Raw genomic sequence first — 27052 nt, forward strand, 5'->3', positions numbered from 1 at the left:
AGTTTCGCCTTTTCCACAGTGTCATATAGTTGGAATCATGCAGTATATAGCCTTCCAGACTGGCTTCTTTCACTAAGTAACATGCATTTAAGTTTCCTCCATGTGTTTTCACGGCTTGATAGCTCACTTTTTATCAGTAAATGATATCCCATTGTATGGATGTACCACAGTTTGTTTATATATTTGCCTATTGAAAGATATCTTGGTTGCTTCCAGTTTGGGGAAATTACGAATAAAGCTGCTATAAACACTCACGTTCAGGTTGTTGCGTAGACATAGGTTTTCATTACTATTGGGTAAACACTTAGGAGCACGATCAGTGTATCATATGGTAAGATTATGTGTAGCTTTGTAAGAAACTGCCAAACTGTCTTTCAGAGTACCTGTACTATTTTGCATTACCACTACCAATAAGCCGGAGTTCCTGTTGCCCCACATCCTCACCAGAATTTCGTGTTACTCCTTTTCTGGATTTAGCTCTTCCAATAGGTATAGTGGTATCTCACTGTTTTAATTTGCAATTCCCTGGTAGCCTATGATGTTGAGCCTCTTTTTGTATGTTTATAGGCCATCTGTATTTCTTCTTTGGTGATATATCTGCTTCTTTTCTCTATTTTTTAATTGAGGCTTATTTTCTTATTGTTGCATTTTAAGAGTTCTTTGTATATTTTGCATACTAGTCCTTTATCAGATATGTATTTTTCAAAGATTTTCTTCAGTCTGTGGATTGTCTTTTCATTCTTTTAACAGTATGTCTTGCAGCATATAAGTTTTTAATTTTAATAAGGTCTAACATCTGTTTTTTTCATGGATTATGAAAAATCCATGGTGTTGGTGTTGTATGTAAAAACTCATTATTAAACCCAAGATCACCTCAGTTTTCTCTTATGTTATCTTCTAGATGTTATATAGTTTTTCATTTTACTCCTTAGGCCTATAACACATTTTTAGTTACTTTTTGTGAAAGGTGTAAGTTCTTGGTGTAGATTATTTTTTTTCTTATATGGATGTCTATTTGTTCCAGCACAATTTGTTAAAGAAAAGACTATTCCTTGTCCATTGAATTGCCTATGCTTTTTTGTCAAGATCAGTTGACCATTGTTGTATGGATCTATTTCAAGGCTCTCTATTCTCTTCAACTGATCTGTTTGTCTCTTCTTTTGCCAGTGTAATGCTGTCGTGATTACTATAGCTTTAAGTCCTGAAGTTGGATGGTGTCAGTCTTCTGACTTTGTTCTCCCTCAATATTGAGTTGGCTGTCCTAGATCTTTTGCCTCGCCATATGAACTTTAGAATCAGTTTGTCAGCATGTACAAAATAATTTTCTGGGCTTTTGATTGGCATTGCATTGAATCTATAGAACAAGTTAGGAAGAATTGACATCTTAACAATATTGAGCCTTTTTATTCATGCACATGGAATATCTCTCCATTTATTTAGGCCTTTGATATCTTTCATCTGAGTTTTCCTCCTATAGATCCTATACATATTTTGTTAGATTTATATCTAAATATTTCGTTTGGGGGAGTGGTAATATAAGTGGTGTTATGTTTTAATTTTAAATTGGAATTGTTCACTGCTGCAACATAAGAAAGCAATTGACTTTATATTAACCTTACATCCTGCAGCCTTGTTAAAGTGACTAATTAGTTCCAGGAGTTTTGTTGTTTTATTTTCGTTGAGTCTTTTAGATTTTCTACATAGACAATCATGTTATCTGTGAACGAAGACAGTCTTATTTTTTCCTTCTTAATCTGTATACATTTTATTTTATTTTATTGTCTTATTACATTAGCTAGGACATCCAGTACTGTGTTGAACAGAAGTGGTGAGAGGAGATATCCTTGTCTTGGCCCTGATTTTGGGGAGAAAACATCTAATTTCTCACCAATAAGTATGATGTTAGCTGTAGGGTTTTTTTTTGTAGATGCTCTATATCAAGTTTAGAAATTTCTTCTCTCTTCCTAATTAGCTGAGAGTTTTTATCATGAATGGATATTAGATTTTCCAGTGCTGCTTCTGCATTTATTGGTATGATCAAATGATTTGTCTTCTTTAGATTGTTTTGTAATGGACTATATTAATTGATTTTCTAATGTTTCATACCGAGAATAAATCCTACTGGATAGGAGTGCATAATTCTTTATGTACTTTGTTGGGTTCGATTTGCTAATATTTTGTTGAGGATTTTTGCGTCTATATACATGAGAGATAATATTCTGTAGGTTTTCTTTTCTAATAATGTCTTTATCTGGGTTTGGTGTTAGGGTAATGCTGGACTCATAGATTGAGTTAGAAAATATTTCCTCTGTTTCTACTTTCTGGAAGAGATTTTAAAGAATTGGTATTAAAAAAAATTGGTATCATTTCTTCCTTAAATGTTTGATTAACTCCTCTGGGCCTCGGGTTTTCTTTTTTGGAATGCATTGACTATTGATTTAATTTATTTAATAGGTAAAGGCTTATTCAGATTGTCTATTTCTCCTTGCGTGAGTTTTGGTAGTTTGTATCTTGCAAGTAATTTGGTCCATTTTATCTAAGTTATTAAATTCGTGGACATAGAGTTGTTAATAACATTACTTTATTATCCTGTTAATGTCCCTGGGATCAGTAGTGATGACCTCTCTTTCATTTCTGATATTAGTAATTTTTATCTTCTTTCTTTTTTCTTGGTTAGCCTGGCTATAGGTTTATTGATTTTATTAATTGTAATAGGCCAAAAATGCCCCCCCCAAAAGATGTCCACATTAAATAACTGGAACCTTTGTTACCTTATGTGGTAAGGAGATGTAACAAATCTCCAAACACTTGGGAACATTCAACAACACATTTCTAAATAATCCATGAGTCAAATAAGAATTCTCAAGGGAAATTTAAAAATATATATGGAAGTGAATGAAAATAAAAGTACTGCATAGCAAAATTTCTGGGACATAGCTAAGGCAGTGCTGAGAGTGAAATTTTTAGCACTAAATACATGCATTAGGAAAATTGGAAGTGTATCAAATCAACAATCTAAGGTCCTACCTCAAGAATCTGGAAAGAGAACAAAAAAATAAATGCAAAGCAAGCAGAAGGAAGAAAATATTAAAAATAAGAACAGAAAAGGGCTTCTCTGGTGGCCCAGTGGTTGAGAGTCTGCCTGCCGATGCAGGAGACACGGTTTCATGCCCCAGTCCGGGAAGATCCCACATGCCACAGAGCGGCTGGGCCTGTGAACCATGGCTGCTGAGCCTGCACGTCCGGAGCCTGTGCTCCGCAACGGGAGAGGCCACAACAGTGAGAGGCCCACGGACCGCAAAAAAAAAAAAACAGAAGCACATAAGAGCAGAGAGAAAACACATTATGAATATCAGGAATGATAGGATATCACTATGGACTTCGCAGAGATAAAAACAATAAGAGATTACTATGGACAGCTCTACATGCATAAAAATGGCAATTTAGAAGTAACAGACCATTTCCTAAAAAAACTCTTAATCCATCATTGATACATGCAATAACCTGAATGAATCCCCAGAGAACTATGCTGAGAGACAACAGAAAATCCCCAAACCTTTCCATTTGTATAACACTCTTGAAATGACATTATAGAAATAGGAAACAGATTAGTGGTTCTTAGGGTTTAAATAGGGGATGGAGTGGTAAGGAAGTAGGGAAATATGAGGCATCTTCGTGGTGATATAACTGTTTTGTATCTTGACTGTATCAATGTCAATATCTTGGTGGTGCTATTATACTATAATTTTACAAAATGTTACTTTTGGGGGAAAGTGGTAAATGACATGAGGGATCTTTCTGTATTATTTCTTACAACTGCATGTGAATTTGTAATGATCTCAAAACAAAAATGTTAATCTTTAAATATTCCTCAAAAATGGAATGGAATGGAGTGTGGATGAGGGAAGCAATGGAGAATATGAGGCTGCACATAAAGATAAGGAGAAAAGAAAGGGAAATAAAACTGATGTGACTCTTCTATAATACTAGAGCCCACTTATTCGAATGGAGCATTTAAGCAACAATGTTCAATAAATACTTTTTGTCTGCCTCTTATAGAGAAGCCACTGTGCTAGGCCCTCTAAGGAAATAAAGAAGAGTAAAAAATGGCCCCTTCCTTCAATAGCATTAGACTAAAGTAAGGGAGATAAAGCGAGTATAAAGTAGCTATAAAGGATAGTAGAAAGTGATGAATATAATACAAGGGGTATGGAAAGGGTATGGAGCTTAGAGGAAGTAGTGTCTCCTTGGGTAGGACATGGGAGTGTGACTTCATGACGGTTGTGGCAGTTCATCTGGATCTTGAAGTGTAGTGATCGGGCGCTTAGAGGGGTAGGGAAATAGAATTCCAAGTGGAGGCAACAGTGTGAGCAATAATCCCAGCGTGAAAAGTGTGAGGGCAGTTTTAAAGAACAGTTTATATTTCCATTTGGCTAGAATAAAAGTTTTTGATAGAATAGTTAGGAAAAAGTCTGGAAAGAAAACTAGAACAGAATTCTGGAGCACCTTGAATGTCAGACTAAAACTTGGGACATAAACCTAGAATTCTATATCCAGTGAAATTGTCCTCCAAAAGTGAAGGAGAAATAAAGACTTTCTTAGACAAACAAAGACTGAGGGAATTTGTCACCAGTACACCTGCCTTGAAAGAAATGTTAAAAGAAGTTCTTTTGAGAAAAGGCAATCACAGTAAGGTAGAAACTCAGATCAAATTAATTCATGCAATAAACCAGGAAGTAAAAACAGACACTGTCCTTTCAGGAAATGTATACTGAGGACAACATAGCACATACTTCTGGTTTCCATACTCGCTTTGTCTTTATTTATTTTTATTCAGTGAAACAAGCCAAACCTGCCTCTTTTTTTTTTTCGGAATGATTTAATAATATTATCAGTAAGTGATAAAGGTTAGGAAAACTAGTTTAGTTCTCCCAATTCATGAAAAACCTGTAGCAACAGTTGTTTTTCATCAAACTACTTATAAAATATCTAAATATTGTATGAGACCTTATACAGAATTAATTAGAAATAAATTATTTCTTAAAAAATTATACAATATATGAATGCTTGTTTTTTGCCAGGTATTGTGCCAGATATTTTCACATAAGTAGATCACCTTATTTTATTCTCATGTGAACTCAGTGAGATTTTTCTCATTGTTTTAGAGTTGAGGAAATTAATACTTAAAGTTATAAAGTATTTTTCCCAAGGTCAGACAGAGTGAACAGCAAGACTGAAATTTAAATCTGCTTCTTCAAAGTCCAAATCTGACATCTTTTCATTTACCAGATTTGGCATTCTTGACGTATTAGACTAGACAATTCTTTGTTGTGAGGGTCTGTCCTCTGCAATGTAGGATGTTTAGCAACATCTCTGGCCTCTATTCACTAAATGCTAGTAGCATCCCCCCCTCCAGTTATAACAGTGAAAAATGTCTCCAGATGTTACAAGATGTCCCTGAGGGACAAAATTACTCCTAGTTAAGAACTATTGGCCTGGGACTTCCCTGGTGACACAGTGGTTAAGAATCCGCCTGCCAATGCAGGGGACATGGGTTCAAGCCCTGGTCCGGGAAGATCCCACATGCCTCGGAGCAACTAATCTCGTGCGCCACAACTACTAATCCTGTACTTTAGAGCCCGCGAGCCACAGCTGCTGAGCCCACGCAACACAGCTACTGAAGCCCACACGCCTAAAGGCCATGCTCCGCAACAAGAGAAGCCACCACAATGAGAAGCCTGCGCACGGCAACGAAAAGTAGCCCCCTCTCACCACAACTAAAGAAAGCCCACACACAGCAAAGAAAACCCAATGCAGCCAAAATTTAATTAATTAATTTAAAAAAAAAAGAACTATTGGCCTATACTGTGACACCTCATCTCTAAATTTTTAATCCAAGAATATTTATTCAATTAAAATAAACAGTATATATAGATCATATGAATGCTTGAGCAATTACTGTAAGTAAATGAAGCATAGATAGAAGTGTAAGTGCATATAGTGGGATGGTGAATAAAGTGATCTCATGAAAGGACTTAAGAAATAGTTGATCATGGAAACAAGAAGCCAAGAAAAGTAGCATCAAAACTTGGTATAGATGGAAAAGTACTAGTTTGCAAGAATAAGATGAATCCATGTTTGACGTTACAGTTGAGAGTTGAACAAGCAGGTAAACACAAGTTGAGGGGAACATAAATATCTACAAGCAAAATGTAAAAGTGGGTCATAAACCTGAAAATTCCAAGATATTTTCGGCTGAGGCAGTACAGAGAGTTAGGGATCAGGAAAATAGTCAGGATCACAGTCATGAGGGAACAGACCAGGAGACACTGAAATGAAGACAGAAACCACTACAGAAAGGAATCTATTACATGCTACTTAATGGTCTAATACCCATTGAATGGCATCTCCTACCTTGGCCTGCTGTTGGACTCAATGTGGTGAGCAGCCTAAGAGATAATGTATAGTCACAGTTGGTGTGGATTCAAATTATGATTATATGAAAGACTACTAAGTAAAAATATTTTTAAAGTCTCACTTTCTATACTAAATTAGAAAAATTAATTCATTAAGAATTATATAATTTCAAAACTGGAAGAGTTAATTGAATTTTTTATATTACTTCATTATCTTCATGATAAATAGGGATGGTTACCATCCTATGTTAGTATTGTGTGAGCCACACTGTTTCTGAGAGTGATTTTCTGTTGTTTTATAATTTATTCTTACTATAACTTAAAATATTTTCCCATACAATGTCATTTAAGTGCCATTAAATTGTAATGCCACTGCTATACAAAAAAATGCATCTGAAAATCAATGCATCTCAATCAACTTTGAACAGAGGTTACATGTGATATGACTCTGAAGAAAGCTAAACAATGTGGCCCTCTTGTCAATTTAGGGAAGAGCTTTCTGAGGGAAAAAGCATCACTAAAACAAAAATGCACTTCAGTGGTTATAGATTTATACATGCTGGGAATATATCCTCTCTACTTCACTTTTATTCCTATAAGAAAATTTCCCTAAATTATGAACATTTTAATTTATTAAACTTATGAATGCATTCTTCCCATAAATAAAATTGCCCTATGTAATTTAATACGTTGGAATTGGGAAGTAAATCACATGATGAAGCTGAAAAAAACTACAAAGTATTGTAAGTTCTAAAAAGGAAAAGAGGTTCTATGAGGCAGAATAACAAGGAGGGAACATCAAAATTTAGACTGAAGAGACATAAAAGGCTTATCTGAGAAAGTAGTATTTATGCTGAGACCTAGTGAATGAGTAGGAGTCGGTCACATAGAAGCGTGGAGGGAAAGGCATTTCAAAGAAATGCTTCAAGCAGGAAAAGCTTGCTGTACCTGAGAAATGGAATGTCTGCTAAAAGGTGGTAGGTAGAGAGACCGGATGATAGAGGGCTTTGTAGCCCATGGCAAGTAGGGGAGGATTCCAGCCCAGGAAGGAGGCTATGATGTGTGTCCAGGTTCTGGCTCTGCTAGGGTAGGGGTATGAGATTAATTAAATTACTTACCTCTTTGTTTCAGTTTTTTCATTAGTAAAAAAGTAATATTAATAGGACTCCCTTCCTAAGTTGTTGTGAGGTTTAGTGAGTTAAAATATGTAATTTGTTATCTTCAGAGATTTATTCTGAGTTTGATGAGGTGCTATTGCAGGATTTTGAGTGACGTTATCTAATTTATCTTTTTAAGAGATCACTCCAGCTACTGCTTCAGTTTGAGAAAGACTTGATGGGGATTTAAAGGTTTCCAAGGTATTTTGAATGAATAGTAGCTTTTTGAGCTTGAGAATAAAGGGTCCCAGTTACAGGTCCATCTGAGAGAAAAATTAAAGTCAGGTAGTATAAATTTGCCAAAAAAAGGAAAAGACTAAATTAAATGGTAGAAAACTAGTAAATGATGAATGATTAGGCGATTAAATGGGGATGATATTGATTTTAATAATGGTGTGATTTTAAAAATTGAGTCATTGATTCTTAATATTTAATTGGTTATAATATACTAGATAGTGTTTTAGGTATCACAAACAAATGCAGAATTCCCAAACTATGCTGATCTACTTCAAGTTTTAAATGAAGAGCATAGGACTTCCCTGGTGGCACAGTGGTTAAGATTCCGCCTGCCAATGCAGGGGACACAGGTTCAAGCCCTGGTCCAGAGATCCCACCTGCCACAGAGCAACTAAGCCCGTGCACCACAACCGCTGAGCCTGCGCTCTGGAGCCCACGAGCCACAACTACTGAGCCCACGTGCCACAACTACTGAAGCCCACACACTGCAATGAAGAGTAGCCCCTGCTCGCCGCAGCTAGAGAAAGCCCACGTGCAGCAACGAAGACCCAGTGCAGCCAAAAATAAATAAAAATCCCTTTTTAAATAAATAAATAATAAATGAGGAGCATATATTTAAGATTAAAAATATAAAGAATAGGGCAGGCTATGATTTTTTTAACTGGACACAAAAAAGCACTGCCATTAATGGAATAATAATAAATTAGATTTCATTAAAGTTAAGAACTTACATTCATCAAAAGACAACATTAAGAGAATGAAATGTCACTGCACCCTCATTAAAATGGCTGAAGTTAAGAGGACTCGCAATCCCACTCTACGGGTGCATATAGAGCAACTGGAACTCTTGCTGATGTGAGAATAAATTGAACATATATACACCCTATGGAGGAATTCTGCTCCAGAAATGAGTACTTATGTCAGTTATATCTCAATAAAGCTGGGGAAAAGAAACAAAAGCCAAAAAGCAATGGGTACTTAGGTCCATCAAAAGACACATACAGGAATTATTCATAGCAGCAACAGTGGAATGGTTAAATAAGTTGCTATGTATTTATGTAATGGAATACTTCATAGGATAAAATACAACAACAGGATGAATCTCAGAAACTTTATGTTAAGCAAAATATTAAGTCAGACAAAAAGTTCAAAAACAGGCAGTATTAATCTTGATAGAGGTTGGACTAGTGATTACCTTTGGAAAGGGGATCAACTGGGAGGACTGGAGTGTTCTGCATTTGTTCTGTATTTTATTCTTTACATTTTGTCAAGCTGAATACTTTGGATTTGTGCAAATTACGTAATTTAAAATGTAATTAGGTACTTCCCTGGTGGTCCAGTGGTTAAGACTCCGGCCTTCCAGTGCGGGGGGACGCAGGTTCAATCCCTGGTCGGGGAACTAAGTTCCCACATGCTGTGTGACACAGCCAAAAAATTAAAGAAAAAAAAATGAAATTGATATTTAAAGATAAAGAGCATAGACTTTTTAAAGGTTTTTTTGTTTTGTTTGTTTTTAGTTTCTTTCTTTCTTGGGTGTTTCAAGTAAACAAAGAGAGTAGATTGAAAGAAAATGGAAGTTGGAACAATGCAGAAAGTATGAGAGAACAGAGAAAGAATTAGGAAAATGAGCAGGAGACAGGAGTCTTTAAGCATATGGATTGGTAGAAAGAACCAAGAAGAATGAAATAAGGGTTAGATACATAACAAGATGAAAACCATGAAGGAAGATACTTTCTTTGCACTCTGCAAATCTGACAGTATACACCATTCTTATTTCATATATAGTAATCACTTGACCACAGTTTAGCAGCATCTCTCTTTTTAGGGACTAAACTGAATTCTGACATGATTTCTTTTGGTATGCTAACTATCCCTGTCTCAAGTCCATCTTATTTCTGTGTGACACCTTGTCCAAAGTGAGCACCCTGGAGAGGCTTATAGGCTATTTAAGCAAAAAGAAGAAATTTATAATTACTTTAGTTTGAAAAGTTTTAGATAAAGTACCAGACTAGATATTCAGCCAGAGTTAAAGTTCCCTGACCAGCTTTCTGCAGCTTTAAGAATTATATTACTTTCTTTCAACATTATCAATCTGTATTATATAGTTAAGGTGTTTTACTTCAAGTCTCCCATCGACATTTCTTTTGTATGCATATACTGAAATGATCTTATTTAATAAAAAAAGAACATCTCCTGTGTGGATTTTAAATTTCCCATTATTAAATATTTATATTTTCAAAATGTCTTTATTTAATTGAGTGAGGTGCTTGGTGCCATTTCAAAATAACCTCAGGTGGTAGGTGTAATGACATATCAAAGATCTGACCTTTAGCATTTTAAGATTCTATTTGTCTGCATTTTCTTCTGCATTAATTTAGTCTTAATTTATATGCTGTTTCTCTGTATGACTTAATGAGTGGATGTATTTGGCATAAGATTCATTAACAAAAAGAAAATATATCTGAATACATATTATTTCTGTGCAGGTTGACTTGTGATTTTAACTTCATTTATATCTCAATTGTGACAAGTAGAAAATGCTGTGTATAAGACTGATCAGTATTTGTACAAATCTCATTCATTCTCATTACGTGTTCAGCCAAATAGACCCTGGATCTCCTAAACTGATGCCCATTCTCTTACTTCTCACTTCTTTGCAGTCAGCTTATTATATTCTTTTATTTACCTAGAGATACTTTATTCTCCAGTTCTTTGCTATTCCTTTTAAAGAAAATTGAATGTAATATTTACACTGATACAATTAAATTAACATCCTGCAGCATCTTTTTGTATGCTTTGGTAGCAAAGATAATCATTTGTCTGGGTAGCTTTCAGCCTAGAAGCAGAGAAATGGATAATTATCAAGTATAATATTGTGATATAAAAATTATTTTTATTTACCCGTTTAAGTTATCTTTATTGATTTTTAGAAATGGGTATTTCTTTTTTTTTTTTTTTTTTTAAACATCTTTATTGGGGTATAATTGCTTTACAATTGTGTGTTAGTTTCTGCTTTATAACAAAGTGAATCAGTTATACATATACATATGTTCCCATATGTCTTCCCTCTTGCGTCTCCCTCCCTCCCACTCTCCCTATCCCACCCCTCCAGGCTTTCACAAAGCACCGAGCTAATATCCCTGTGCCTTGCGGCTGCTTCCCCCTAGCTATCTACCTTACTACGTTTGTTAGTGTGTATATGTCCATGACTCTCTCTCACCCTGTCAAAGCTCACCCTTCCCCCTCCCCATATCCTCAAGTCCGTTCTCCAGTAGGTCTGCGTCTTTATTCCTGTCTTACCCCTAGGTTCTTCATGACATTTTTTTTTCCCCTTAAATTCCATATATATGCGTTAGCATACGGTATTTGTCTTTTTCTTTCTGACTTACTTCACTCTGTATGACAGACTCTAGGTCTATCCACCTCATTACAAATAGCTCAATTTCGTTTCTTTTTATGGCTGAGTAATATTCCATTGTATATATGTGCCACATCTTCTTTATCCATTCATCCGATGATGGGCGCTTAGGTTGTTTCCATCTCCGGGCTATTGTAAATAGAGCTGCAATGAACATTTTGGTACATGACTCTTTTTGAGTTTTGGTTTCCTCAGGGTATATGCCCAGTAGTGGGATTGCTGGGTCATATGGTAATTCTATTTGTAGTTTTTTAAGGAACCTCCATACTGTTCTCCATAGTGGCTGAACCAATTCACATTCCCACCAGCAGTGCAAGAGTGTTCCCTTTTCTCCACACCCTCTCCAGCATTTATTGTTTCTAGATTTTTTGATGATGGCCATTCTGACTGGTGTGAGATGATATCTCATTGTAGTTTTGATTTGCATTTCTCTAATGATTAATGATGTTGAGCATTCTTTCATGTGTTTGTTGGCATTCTGTATATCTTCTTTGGAGAAATGTCTATTTAGGTCTTCTGCCCATTTTTGGATTGGGTTGTTTGTTTTTTTGTTATTGAGCTGCATGAGCTGCTTGTAAATTTTGGAGATTAAACCTTTGTCAGTTGCTTCATTTGCAAATATTTTCTCCCATTCTGAGGGTTGTCTTTTGGTCTTGATTATGGTTTCCTTTGCTGTGCAAAAGCTTTGAAGTTTCATTAGGTCCCATTTGTTTATTTTTGTTTTTATTTCCATTACTCTAGGAGGTGGGTCAGAAAGGATCTTGCTGTGATTTATGTCATAGAGTGTTCTGCCTATGTTTTCCTCTAAGAGTTTGATAGTTTCTGGCCTTACATTTAGGTCTTTAATCCATTTTGAGCTTATTTTTGTGTATGGTGTTAGGGTAGAAATGGGTATTTCTAACTGGAGATTTTTGTTAAATAGATTATTGGTCAGTCAACCTACATATTTATGTTTAAATTATTTATTTTTATATTTTCTCAGTTTACACAAATCTTTATCCCAAGAAGAAAACCTGAAGGATCAGTTTAACCATACCCTTAATACCTATGAAGAAGCTTTAAAAAGTAGAGAGAACATTGTTTCCATCACTCAACAACAAAATGATGAATTAGCTACCCAACTGCAGCAAGCTCTGACAGATCGAGCAAACATGGAATTAGAGCTTCAGCACACCATAGAGGCCTCCCGAGCAGCCAATGACAAAGTTCAGAAGTAAGTAAAATGACCTTGCATTATTTCAAAAGCATGAAACAAAACAAAACAAAAGCACATTCTTTTGGCAACTAAATAATATATTATTTATGCTCTTAATAGTTTAAGACAAAAGTGGATTCAGCCAAATGAACTTTTTTAGATGGCCTGTCATATCTATATTTGGGGTCAAAAAGTCATTTACTTGCGAATCATGGTTACTATTTACGGCAAACCACTTTTATTGAATAATTGATCTTCAGGAGTTCATGGAGGCCATACGATTAAAATCAGTTCATAGGTAATAGGTAATTAGCAAGGGGAAGAGACAGTGAAGTTACCAACTCTACTCATTTAGCTTCACAATAATCTTACTTGAGCTGAAATCATCTATGACCTTGCAATCTGAGACCTCTAGGCACATAGAATCCAGTACAGTGAAATTAATTTTCTTGTGTTGTTCTTCTGAAGTATTCAATCCAGCTTTTCACAGTACGTGATCACATTTATTTTCAATAATCTTTGCATTTTTATTAAAATTTAAATAAAGCTGCATAATCAGTCAGTCCTTAATGATAGATAGCAAAATATTAACAAATAACTTATCAGACAAGGAAGTCACTTGTTAATTTATGGGACTTGAACACTGTAGCAGAATTTTCTAAAGCAGCTTTAATGTAATAAAACTTGTCATTTTAACTGAGCCCTTTTTTATGTATTGTTAACAGCATTACATCATTCACACACCTAATTGAATTCAATTTCTAAGACACACCTTCTTCCTTAACAATTTTTTTTTTCAGTTTTACAGTATGGAAAAGTAGAGCTAACTTCAAGGTTTCTTACTTCTCAATACTTTTTGTTTGAAAATAAGTCATGTGAAACATTTCCTCAACATCCCTGAAATTATATCTTGATTACTAGCCCAAGATCAGGTAAATACGTAGTCAAGACTGTTTTAAAACAGATTAGGAATTAATCTTTAAGGTATATGTACCTTGAAACTTATGATTTATGGTGTTATATTTTATAGGTTTAAAGATTAAGTTTATATTCAGTCAGAAACTGTATCCGATTATTCACAAAGTATATTAACATTCTAAGAACCCCAGGATAGATATTTAGGTAGATCTCATTTCATTGTAAATTACAATCAGTAACTTTTGACAGTCAAGATCGGATTTAGCTCTGTTTGCTTAAAGGATACAAATACTTAAAAATTTCAAAGTTTTCTTTACCTGTAATCCTTTAATTTCTATACATAACTAAAATTCCCTAAAACAGTGTTTCCCAGAGAGCAATTAGATTTCTAAAAAAATTTGGAAATGTTGTCAACTTTTATTTTTTAGATCTCATCAGCTATTGTTATTATTTTTAAAAGAAATAACTTTGTACCCCAAGAAGTAGAAATAACATTTCTCAGATAACGCTTTAAATTAAATAAGTTTAACCTTTTGAAAAACTAACTATATTATCCTTATTCGTCACGTTTAACAACAGACAAATCAAGACTTTTTAATGGAAATGGCACCAATCCATAGACAGAGTTTAAGTGCAACAATTATGTCATTTACAAGAGTTAAATGTTAAATTTTAATTTAAATGTTAAATCTTTTATTCTGATTTCTAGCAATCAGACCTAGATGAAATATTATCAGGCTTTCTGTTTCATATTTAATCCACTATATTTCATCTTTAATTGCCCTCAAGTGTGCAGTGTATCTTCATTACAGTTAATGTGGGCATCAGCCTATTTTGTTGGATATAAGATGATAACCTTCCAGGAAGCCAACTGATAAGACTTTGTTAGATATTAACAGGTATTTGTATTCTGTTAGGTATTAGTATTCTCCATATAATCTGAAATCACTATTACTAGCAATTATTTTTGAAGGTACTTTGAAAATATGTCAGTATTCCAGGCAATAATTAAAATTTAAATTAAAAAGGTCCACATTTCCCCTTTCCCTTTCACAACCAAATTCCTTAAATAACTGATCTGTATTCACTACCTCTAGTTTTTCAATTCCCATTTGCTCTTCTACTACTCAATACACTATGGCTAGCTCTTATACTAAATTATTGTTCTTAAGATTACCAGTAATTTCCTAATTATTGAATTCAATGGCCCATTCCTAATTATACTTTATCATAAAATTTATATATGAGCATGGTAAAATAAGTAAAGATGCTCATATATCTTCAACATGGTAATTTAAAAGCTCAGGCTCTGGATTCAGAACGCATAGGTATGTGAACTAGGACATTTTCAAACACTGCCTTGATGTGGGCAATAGTATGTGGACAGTAATACACCTACTTCATAATGTTGTAAGAATTGGATGAGATAATACGTGTGATGCTTTTAGAACAATGCATGTTGCATAGTCCCTCCTTCTCTTGTCATTTCACTCATACTGCACTATCTCATTCTTCAGAAGGGCACTACCTTTTCAGGACTAATGCATTTATATACGTTGGCCTCTCTCCTTGGAGCCTTTTGCCCTTTTCCCTCATGAGAAACATATTCATCCTATGAGATTCAGTGCAGCATAAAAGATAGAGACAAGCTTTGTGGTCAAGTCAGACAGACCTGTGTTTGAGTCCTTGCTTTCCTACCTATTACCTGTGAGATTTAGGGCAAATTGCTTAACTCCTGGAAGCAAAAGTTTTTCAGTTAAAGAATTTGGACAGGGCTCCCCTGGTGGCGCAGTGGTTGAGAGTCCGCCTGCCGATGCAGGGGACAGGGGTTTGTGCCCCTCTCCGGGAAGATCCCACGTGCCGCGGAGCGGCTGGGCCTGTGAGCCATGGCCGCTGAGCCTGCGCGTCCAGAGCCTGTGCTCCGCAACGGGAGAGGCCACAGCAGTGAGAGGCCCGCATACCACAAAAAAAAAAAAAAAATTTTGGACAGTTATACTGGCTTCACAGGGAGAGTTTATGTGACTTTCCTAGTCCTCAGCAGTTTCAGAACTGTCCTTGTTCCCTCACTGTTTCTTATCATTCACGTTCACTTTGCCATCAGTCCCCATTGTTTGCTACCTAAGTATCTCCTGATTCCCTCCACCTCTTCCCTTGTTAATTGCATTAATTCAGGCCTTAATCATTCTTCATGACTACTGAAATAATCATTCCTCTAGACTATTGAAATAATCATAAAATTAGTTTACCTGCCTCTAGCTCTCTCAAGTTTATCTTCCTCACCACCACCAGAGTTAATTTTTCTAAAACAGAAATCAGGTTATATTATTTCCCCATTTGAAATCTTTCAGGAGCCCTTCAACCCCTACAAGTTAAAGTTTAAACAACTTATCCTGATATAGGAGGCCTATCACTGGCCTTCTGCCATTGTTCTAGTGGCATCTCCTCACATGCCCCCTACCACAATATCTCTGCACATGCTATTTCTTCTTCTTAGAACATATTCCTCCCTTTTAGTACCTGGCCAGATTTTTGTTATTCCTTAAATTCCAGTCTAAATGTTACCCCTGTGATGCTTCTTTATTTTTTCATTCTTTAATTCTTTCGTAATACTTAGTCCATACCTTTATTAGAGGTCTCAATCATCTAGATGTTATAATTGCTTTGTATATCTACTCTAATCCCTGTAAAATTATTCATCGAACTTTTCCAAGCCATAGACAGTGTTCTACTCCTCTTTGTATCCCCATTGCCTCCAAATACTTGCACAGATGCCTGCTGTAAAGTGGGTGCTCCATAAATGCTTATGAACATATGAACTAGAACAATTTAATAGTTTAATAGAATGACAGAATAAAATAAAAGCAGATCAGGTCAGGAATGCACAGTAAAACTTCAGGTGTGCTCTGATGTGCTTTAAGCCCTAGAAAAAGTTTTTTATCCCAGCCAAGTACCTAGAGCTCACAAGTTTCATAGAAGAGTATGGCACTGGCATCACCACTCCTTCCACTCTCCTCAGAGTTGGGATCTCTTACTTGTTAATGATCAGCTTTTAACCCTTGTTCTAACCACCAACTTCCATCAAGTTTAATTACATTTAAAAGACCTGAAATCTTCAGCAATAGGACAGAGAGATCATATACTATTTCTAATAATTGTAGAATTTTAAATTTATATTTTATTTCTTTGAGAGTCTAACGTTTTTCTTGAATTTTTTAACCTATAGGAGTATACTGGGAAAGTTGTACAGAATTACCATCCATAAACAAGCCAATGTTTATAGCAGATAGTCACTTATAAAGTAAAATGTGGTAAATGCCAGACTTCACTGCCCCAAAATAGCTTCTTGGCCCAGGTATCATAAAGCCTAAAATTTCACCAATGGAAATCCATTCCTTCACGTTAAGCATTACTCTCCTTAGGTACATCTCTTTTAAAAATGTGTATGTTTGTGGAGGAAGAGCACATAGTGATTTAGCTTTTCAGATTACTCTTTTGCCGATCCTGGATGCACTTGGCTTCAGAGAGTTATGTGGAGGCTAAAGAGCAGGTTAAGAGCACGAGAACTTTGTGAGAAAAACTTCTTTTAATAGTTTTGTCCAGACCATCCATAATCCTCATTTATTAAAGAGAAAACTGACACACCAATCCACTAAATGATGCTTTTTATCATAAGAGGTTATGAAATCTGATTCTTTGTGCTATACTTTTCCATGTGTCTTTCCATCTACAGACATGCTTCTGGCCTACAGCAAGTTTCCCAAAGGAATTTTTTAATGTATTTTACTAAATTTAACATGGTTAAGCTACACATAGTTACTTAAAATAAAAGTATTTACAACCAGACGTACGTGGTTAGAAGACCTCTCAAAGATCTAGGTTTTACAATGAAATAACTTTTATCACATATCATCTTAACCGTGGGCCAGATTTACACTGATACTGTTCAAGTTTCGTCATAAAATGTAACTATATAATAAATAGATTGGACTAAAAGATGTAAGAAAAAATTGTAAACTTTTAACAAATTTTCAAGAAAAAAAATTCATCAACTATTTAGAATTTTCTTTCTATGCTTTAAAAAAAATCAGTTACTTAACATTTGCACGCATTCTAATTTTTAATTGCGTAATTAAAATTTCAAAGATCAGCATAAAACACTGCCTTTTGAAATATACGGCATCCTGTGTCTTTTGAGTGGTATTGACAGAAAGAAAAGAAAAGAAAAGAACATGTAAAGCTAATAAAAAGTCTTTCCTGCCTGTTGGCCAAATACTGATTTCTATGAAGAAGTTGAGGTTACAAAGAAATCGTGAATTCTCAGCCTGGTTTCCCTGCTGATGAGAGAAAACTGTCTGTAGTTCTCTTCGAGGTATCAGGGGAGTCGCCATAGTGTCACACAAGGGTCCTTAGTGTAGAGCAAACATACTTTCCACAAACTCAGCTGCTTAATCTGTTTGCAGGTTGAATTATAAAACAGGGTAGACGACTCTGGGTGCTGGGAAGGGGAACAGAGCATTTCCACAGTTTCTTGACTTAAAAAAAAAAAAAGCCTGCTATTTTTTTTTTTTTTTAAAGCCTACATTTTTCATCCAAAGACTTTACTAAACTTTGTAGTTTTGTTGCTATTTCCAGAATCTGATATTAACCATAATGGTTAATAATTAGTAAAATAATTGTGCTAAAATAGTCTTACATAGTTTAATATGAAAAGCATCAGTGAATTTTTTATATAATTACATTATGTTTTCATTAAAATTGTTCTGCTTCTTGCCAACTTTATCTTGATATTTTTCCTCTAAATTCTTGGTTGGACTACAAGTTGCAAAGCAGTACTAGATGTATCTGAACACTTTGTAAATACTTGTTGATTGAATCAAGGAATACATTTCATAAATTCTCAGCACAAGGTTTAAATCAATATTTAATATAATGTTGAAAGTTGACTTGGATTTATTAGTATTAGTAGTAAATGAGAGGATTTTAAATTTTTCTGGAAATTTCTTCAGTCTTTTTTATGTTTGAGATTCAAAAAGCTCTGTGAAATATGATACATACCTCAGCAAATAACAAATCAAATAGTTAATTTATTTGTGCTAGTTTATGTACAGTTGAACACCCCGGTCAGCTTTGGAAGGCACCTTCTAAATCTAGATCTAATTAGATACAGCTTTATTGTCATTTATATATGGAAGATGGACTCAGATTCCTCCTAAACAATTGTCGTAAAATGTAAAGCGTCTAGCATGCTTAATTTTTATTCTTGAACATGATATGTTTTTTAAGAATTTAATGTTCTGGGTTTTTAATCATAACACATGTTTTTAAATTAAATACATATTTAACTTATGAAATACAAGTCTTGTTGTACTCTATCAAACAAGTATGTATTTTATTAAAAATTTAATTCCATTATATATTTGTATAGTGGATCACCTTTCTTATCCATTGAGTACATAAAGTAGGTTTTCTTAGAGCTGCTTTTATTATATACAGAGATACCTACCATGTTTGATAGATGATATAATTATATTCATTTCTTTATAAAAACTAAAGAATTGAGGCTTATACCTTGATCTTCAAGGAATGTCTCACTTTGACATAAAAAAAAAACATAGTTTTAATTGTCTAGCTCATTTCTTTCTACCAGGGAAGAATTAATGTGGGATTATTAAAATTGAGAAATTCCAATGAAGTGGAAAGTGAAGGATCCAGGCTAAAGAAGAAAAGGGATTCTCTAAACCTAAGTATCTGCACTGTCCCTGATTAGTTCCCTTTTATAGTTAACTTTATGGAGTGAATCATAAAAAGCATGAAAGTGGCGACTAAAAAGTTAAATTACAACATGGCTTCTTACATTTGATTTGCTTCTTCATTTCAGAATCTTTCTTCCAATAGGTGATCTAGAGTTGGGCTAGTACACATTTCAGCCTACTAAGATAGATAAAACATGTTTCAGATGATCACTATGGAGAAGAATGAGAGAAAAAGAGCAAAAGGGTTAAATAAGAGAGAGAGTCATACAGTTTTGGTTTAAGACGAAATAAAATGCAGGAATTTTTGTTGTTTTTCATTAATCCCAGTGTTACAGTAGTTGAAAGTCAGAGATAAGAATTCCTATTATTTTAGGGAAATTATGCGATGATCAAGTACACTTTAACTGAAACTTGACAGGCTGAAAAAATTACAACAGGAGTTCTTATACCGCAGAGACATTCTAATGTGATTTTCACACATGTGTATGAAATGTAAGTTCCTTAGAGTGGTCATATGCTCTAACCAGTACCCTTTTCCTTGATTCTCTTCTTAGCTCCAGTTAAAAGCCTTCTTAACCATTTAAACCTTGCTTCCAGGGTACTTCTGTGAAGATAGAACTATCTTACCTGAGAATACTTTTAGAATTGATAAAAATGAGATATATAAAGTGATTTGAACTTCCTAGGAAAGGTAACAATAACACTAACCACTAGTGTACTTTAGAATACTGCTGTTGTAGTAAAGGAAAAAAGGAAGCTATTGTAGAAATTAGATTTTTAGAAGTTTTCATCATTCCTGCCTGGATTTTGCTCAACCTCATTGATAACTCACTGGGAACATCCTCTTTTGCTTTCTCTATTCTTAAACACACAGATGAATGGATATAATGTATCTATCTGTTGATATAGAAAATGTCTGCATATTTATATAAATCAGGGTCTGAGTTTTTTTTAATGAATTGTCAGTATTCTCATCTAAAATCTGATGTACACTTCCTTACTAGGTATAGGTTTTATTCCCAAAATATAATTGAAAAATCTAACTTGAACCCAAGAGCAAGTAGAAATATAAATTTTACTTGGATTCTAAGACTCCATGTTTGATTATTTCTCCCCATTATTCCATGTTTGACTGTATCCCCCCACTAAGGGATTTTTCCCAAATGCACATTTGGCCCTCTAAATATAGAATGAAAGAATCTTGTTTATTTCAGGGTAACTCTGTCTGATAGTGAAATCATAAACAATGTCCACACATAAACTTCATTCTTGATCATTTACATTTAAAGAGAAAAAAATCATTCTATAGCAATATGAATGATTAAATCCATTCATATATAGCTTAAATCCATCTTATTTCTTTCTTATATTGTTATATATTCCTGAACAACTCAACAGAAACAGTTTTTTTCCTTCAGTTCTTAACCTGAGTATAAAGAAAAGAATAGTTTTGCTACTACAGATTATTACTTCATCAGGTGTTTCTAAAGAAAGACTAATTAAAAGTGAAAACTAAAAATAGTAAATAGTATTTTGGAACTTTCTAAACTTAAGTCATTTTAATTTTTAAAATTGCTCTGGCATTATAGTTCTTGGAACATCATCATCATTTGACTTTTTCCTTCACAAATACAACAGTATCCTAAAAGCATAATGAAAGCATATGTTCTTTCTCTTTATGTTACCATTTGACAAGCTAAATAATGGTAAAAATAACATATAAACATATTTAAAATCTTGAAGCATCTTCTTCCTTAATTTAAAATAGTCTGCCTTCTGAACTATGTGTATTTCACATCAGTCTTCCAAGAAGTTCTCTTCTACTGACTATAGGGCCTAATCTTTCCCAGAATGATGGGAGTAGCACAGTTCAAGAACAAGAATGAATATCTGTATAATCACACCACAATGTGAGGTGACCCTAAGACAGAGAACTGACCAGATACACATATGGGTTTTAAGAAGACTTTCTGATGCTCTTTTTAACACAGCTGTGAGAAGAATGTGGCTAAGGCCCAATAGTCATTCTTGAGTAGAGCTGGCAAAGGAAACCATGAGGAGAAGAGAATTTAACACATGGGTGTAAGAGAGTACGGCTTCATTGATGCGATCTGAGGGGAATGCCTAATGACTGAAAGAATCAAACTTGGCAATGAAAACACAAAGCTCTTTTCATCAATTCAAACACAGACTCTAAAGCTGCAGATGGTCACCTCCAGCCTTGTCTATTCAGTGTGAGGTTTTATAAAATGGCACTTTGGTGAATACTAATAGATCAAAACAAAGATTTAATAACGTAAAGATGTGGTGTTCATTTTTAAATGAGTATACAGGTCAGTGTCTCAGAAAAGGATAAAAAGAGTACCTTTTATATGTGGGTCTAAAGTCTTTTTGTTATTTTTCAACTTCAAAAATAAATGACAAACGTACAGATTGTGTTTTATGGAAAACAGTTTACATTATGAAAAAGAGACCAAAATCAGAGTTTATATTTACACTCATTGATTTCACAGGTTTTGTTTGAGGACTCTCAGTTTATAACATCTGTTAATGTTTTCATGAAGCTCACTTGATAGGACAAATATATGTTGCCATTCTCAAAGATGAATCAATCTAATTAAAAATTTAGGCCAAAATATTTTATAATTGGAATAGAATTTTTTTCTTGCCTTTTTTAGAAAATGCAAAGACTCGTTGTTTAGTACAAAGGAAGCCTTTGAGCTTCAATGCAGTCTTGAAATTACATTTTTGGTACTTTGCATTTGATTTTCTAAGATTTTATAAATTCATACTAATTGTATATATATTCAAAAGTAATTCATTATATTCAACTTGTTACTTATGCTTACATAACTGAATCTTACTTTAAATTAAAATATGGGGTATTTTTCCAGAATAAATTTTATTATTAGACTTGGATAGCACTTTATACTTTATAAAATTCTTGAGCTAAACCCAAATAAATTAAGCTTTATTTTCCAAAATAAGCTTAAAATATGAACATGACTTATTAATAGCTTTCATATTTCTACTATATATGAAGTATAATGAATAAGTCTGTATTCCTAATACTTTAATAAGTGACACAAACATATAATAAAATACTGGAACTGATAGTTAAATAGGAGACAACTTAGTATCTAATAGAAATACCAGTAAACTAACAGACCCTTGCCTGTTATTAACTGGGTGTGTACAAGTTATTAAACTGTGTTCCTTCTCAGTTTCCTCATCTAGAAGATGGAGCTGATAGACTTGCCCTATCTACTTCAAAGCATGGCTGTGCAGATCAAACAAGGTGCAAGTGCATAAAAGTGCCTTGAAAAACATAATACACTCTATAAATGCAAGCCAGTGACTGAAGAATATCTTCTACTTGTAATATACATTTTAGATAAAAAGTTATAATTACCTCTTTGGAGCCAGAAATAGTAAGTTAGAAAAATAATATTTTAGCCCCAGAGACATAATGTAAATGTCATGTAACTTTGGAAAAAGTGATTCTCCACATAGATCGTGGAAACTGGAAGTAAAGAGGATTCTGTGCATTCTCACACATTACAAGTGAGAATGCAAAATGGTAAAAATCCCTATGGAGGAGAATTTGATGGTATCTAACAAAATTACATTTATCCTTTGACTAAAGAAAATCACTTTTAGGAATCCCTCCTGAATATATACCTCCTGAATATGAAACAATGTAAGAATTACAGTATTACTTTAATAGCAAACGGAAACAACCCAAATAGCAGAGTAGCTGAATAAACTATGGCAAATATTCACATAGCGTGATATGATGCAACTTTTAAAAAAAAAGAAAAAAGTAAGGAAGCTGTCTGTAAACTAATATTGATTGACATATCGCTAACTGAAAATAATCAACTATTTATAATATGCTATCTTTTATGTGAGAAATAAGAATAAAAGGAACAGGAAGGATAAACCAGAAACTAATGAAAATAGTTACCTTTGGAGATACATGGGAAAGAGATCCAGCCATAGGATGGAAATGCAACTTTTCTAACTCTGCCTTTTTGTATAGTTTTGACTTTTGAACCATGTATATATTTTAAATATTCAGAAATTAAAATCAAATGAAAGGGACTTCCCTGGTGGCGCAGTGGTTGAGAGTCCGCCTGCTGATGCAGGGGACGCGGGTTCGTGCCCCGGTCTGGGAGGATCCCACATGCCGCGGAGCGGCTGGGCCCGTGAGCCATGGCTGCTGAGCCTGCGCGTCCGGAGCCTGTGCTCCGCAACGGGAGAGGCCACAACAGTGAGAGGCCCGCGTACCGGAAAAAAAAAAAAAAAAAAAAATCAAATGAAAAAGATAAAAAAAGCAAACCCTGAAAGTGAATACAAATAGAAATCAATGTACCTAACTATATCAGATTGGTTAGATTCTTATAGAGAGAAAATAATTAACTCAAATATCTTTTGACTGTCAGACTGAATATACATCATTAGTGGCATATATTCTAAGGACAAAAAGAAATGCAAAGTAATCTTAAACTTTGCTCAGTATATTCATACTTAGTTGTACTACTGATTATTAAAATGTTGAAACTATTTTCTATATATTGTTGGATTGAGGAAATATGTAAATAAATATTATTAAGAGCCAAGATTTTCACTGTAAAATAGATGACATTAGAAAAAAGCAACTGTAATATTCAATTTGAATTGAAACTATCAATATGAATTCATGCTTTTAAAAATGTATATTTTTCCTTAGCTCTATTCATTGAAAAGGCCTTAGAAGGAAGGGATACACCTAACACCCAGATTTTAGTTTCTGAATACATTTCCTATTAAAGGGTACCAAAGCTCCTAGGTTTGGAGCATGGAAACTACGGTGAGTCTGGATTATCATTTTGTGCCAGAAAGGAAGAAAGTACTCAGAGACTAATAGAGTCATGTAGAAAGGGCACAGGAGCAGCTTGACAAAGTTCCCATAGACCAAATTTGGGATAATGTATGCTTCAAAAGAAGAACTGTATTTGACGATAGAATCCTTAATTGTTACATCTAGGGTTTATAAAGATACTTCAAAAAAAAAAGATGGAAGATGGAAAGGAGGAATCTCTTTTGTAAAGGAGAACAACAGTTAACAAGTACAGATAGAATAATAGAATTAGAAAATCACCACCTTGTAACCCCCACTGTAATTAATTCAAGCAAAGACGATTCATCAGCCATGTAATGAGTTAAAAGAAGCTACTTTGGCACTAAAGTCAGTCAGTCTAGTTTGGGGAAACTTGCTTAGCATATACCAGAGAGTTCAGAGCTTAAAAATCAGAGAGGGCTTAGACATGGGGATTTAAGATGTCAGGTGCCTTCAAACAATATTTAGGGATTTATTATTAAAATTTACTTTAGAAATTTTTCTTACTCAAATATTCTGTGCTTATGTAAATGATAGAAGATAGACCTAAATCATTCAACCTTTTATCAAAATTCATCTTTTAAAGAAACTCACTATAATGTAAAGAAGTTTTGCCTTAGAGATTTTATCAATATTAGACTAGGGTACTGATCCTTTATTTAAATTTTGATATTTTGTTTATCATGGTGTTTTTGTGTTAATTTTGATTTTTTTTTGAATATTGCATTTAAATATTTATCCTGATAATGAGATTTTTTACACCTCTTTAAATTGTTCATCTGAATTGAGTGCCCCATTCACCTACCCTAGATGTAGTGCTGAATACTCTATAGAATATGAAAAAGAGGGCACTTCTAGTTTACCCTCATTCAAAAGTAAGAACAGGGCTTCCCTGGTGGCGCAGTGGTTGAGAGTCCGCCTGCCGATGCAGGGGACACGGGTTCGTGCCCCGGTCCAGGAAGATCCCACATGCCGCGGAGCGGCTGGGCCCGTGAGCCATGGCCGCTGAGCCTGCACATCCGGAGCCTGTGCTCCGCAACGGGAGAGGCCCCAACAGTGAGAGGCCCGCATACCGCAAAAAAAAAAAAAAAGTAAGAACAACTTACTGAGTTACCCTAGTGTGTATGATTTATACTGAATGGTGTTTCATGTTCAGAAATGTTAGTCATATAATGGAGCTGAACAACTGTGGTTCTTCCCACCCTATGGAAATTGACCAGGTTTTTAATTATATACTGTCCAGAAAATCTACCACTGTCTGAATTTCTGTTTCTTACTTTACAGTCATTACCTGCACCAGTTTTGTCAATTGTTGCTTTGTCTTTATTTCAGTCATCTGAGTAGCTGGGTTATTGTATCTGTCTAGAGTAGGATCATGATTATTCTAGACCCTAAGTGTTGATTTCAATTTGAGAATATATGGTATTTATGAATCAAAGATAAATCAGATAGAGAAAATTACTGTGATGATTCCAGCTTAATAAGTTGAATATTACTTTTACTTTGTAGGCCCCTGGCTTAGTCTAAAGTTTGAAGGTTCCTTGATATATTATCTCTACTAGTCTCCCAAAGGATGTTGCCAGTCTTTTGAATTAAACTTGAATAAGGTTGATTTGTATTCCCTGTTAATCAAAATTTGAAATGTTGACATTAGAAAATTTCATTCAGTGCTAATTATATATGACTTTTATGAAAGTTAGGAAGAAAAGAATCCTACATTTTAAAGTTTAGTATCAGCCTAAAGCCCTATGAAAACAATAGTGAGTAGCTTAATAAGCCATCTTAATAAGATACCTTAATAAAACTAACCAGTTATTCTAGCTTGCTGCATTTCACTTGGCAGTATAAAAATCAGTAACTTACTTCCTCCATCATTAATTGAAACTTTTCTGGGTTTAAAATGATCAAAAACCTCAGCAATGTTATAGCAACGTTTCCTAACCTTTCTTGACTCTTAATTCCCTTTAATAGTAATACATATTCTCTAGGCAGAGTTTTAAGTATCCTTCTTGCATTGGTGTAAGATAAGTTAATTTGCATTGATTGTTTTATAAGTTTTATTTTAAGTACAGTCTTTAGTATTCATATGTAACATCATATGATGTTTGAAATACATATAAGGAAGTATTAATAGATTAAAATTTAGTAATGTATTATGGCATTAAATAACTGCTTGTGAGATGATATTTGGAATTCTTAACATTTTACTTTTAAAATGAAATAATGGTGGTTTTTTAGCCTGCATTTGCTAGAATATTTCCATGAATAGCACATTATGAGTGTTTTTGGTGCTTACTCCAATGTATGTAAAACTAAATTTAATATTATTACTATTCCAGTGTTTTCTCTCTCTAACTTTGTTTCTTAAGTAACAGCTACTAAACAAGTAATATGAGTAGTCTGATAAAATGAACACAACATAGAGATCTGGTGAAGAGAATCTTGAGGTGAATTTACGGATTTATTTTGATGCTCCTCATTTGTAATTGAAATTCAGTCTACTTTCTGCTTCCTCTGAGTATTTCACTGGTCCATTAGAGGTAGAAATTAAACAGTTTACAGCTAAAAAGAAAAAAAAGTTGCTCAAAACAACGTGTTGACCAGCTATGTTCAGCTATATGATAAATCAGCTGAGGGATTGAGTCATGAACATGCTATGCTAATCTTTGCTGAACCTTCATTTTGCTCATTCATGTGCACTCAGAAGACCTCAAAGTAGTCCATTTTAAAAGGCTATATAAATTAATTTAATTAAAGGCAAAAATGTTTAATAATAATTTTTGCTTTGGCTTCAAAAATAGAACTCAGAACACTACTCATTAGCAACATTATCACCTTCAGCTACATGATCTGTGAATTTTTAAAGTGCAAAATTTTTTAAAATGATCCTTTAGAGAATTTCATTACAAGTTTTACACACCCACTTTACTCTTTCATCAATTTAAACACATTTTTATATTGTTTAAAAAAAGTATTTCCTCAAAAGCATATTTTAAAATACTTTCATCATTTATTAAACAGCCCCCCCAACAAGTACATATTCAAGTTGATAAATTATCTGAATTAGTTAAATTAG

General features: G+C 34.1%; 1 protein-coding gene across 9 annotated transcripts in view; it reads left to right on the top strand.

Annotated features, from left to right (window-relative positions):
- The window catches only part of MIPOL1 (mirror-image polydactyly 1), a 328422-nt gene that overhangs the window by 246825 nt on the left and 54545 nt on the right, over positions 1–27052 (top strand). For 5 of the 9 annotated variants that reach the window (XM_089907628.1, XM_089907624.1, XM_089907621.1 and 2 more), the window contains 2 exons: positions 379–489; positions 12211–12441. In XM_089907628.1, coding sequence (XP_089763754.1) covers positions 379–489; positions 12211–12441 — 342 coding nt within the window. The remainder of the gene's footprint in view (positions 1–378; positions 490–12210; positions 12442–27052) is intronic. The other 4 variants (XM_089907627.1, XM_089907625.1, XM_022570692.2 and 1 more) reach the window with 1 other exon arrangement.

The sequence above is a fragment of the Delphinapterus leucas genome, chromosome 2 (assembly GCF_059928025.1).
Source record: "Delphinapterus leucas isolate spDelLeu-1000000601 "Yukka" chromosome 2, BTC_Dleu_Yukka2, whole genome shotgun sequence".
Taxonomy (NCBI): domain Eukaryota; kingdom Metazoa; phylum Chordata; class Mammalia; order Artiodactyla; family Monodontidae; genus Delphinapterus; species Delphinapterus leucas.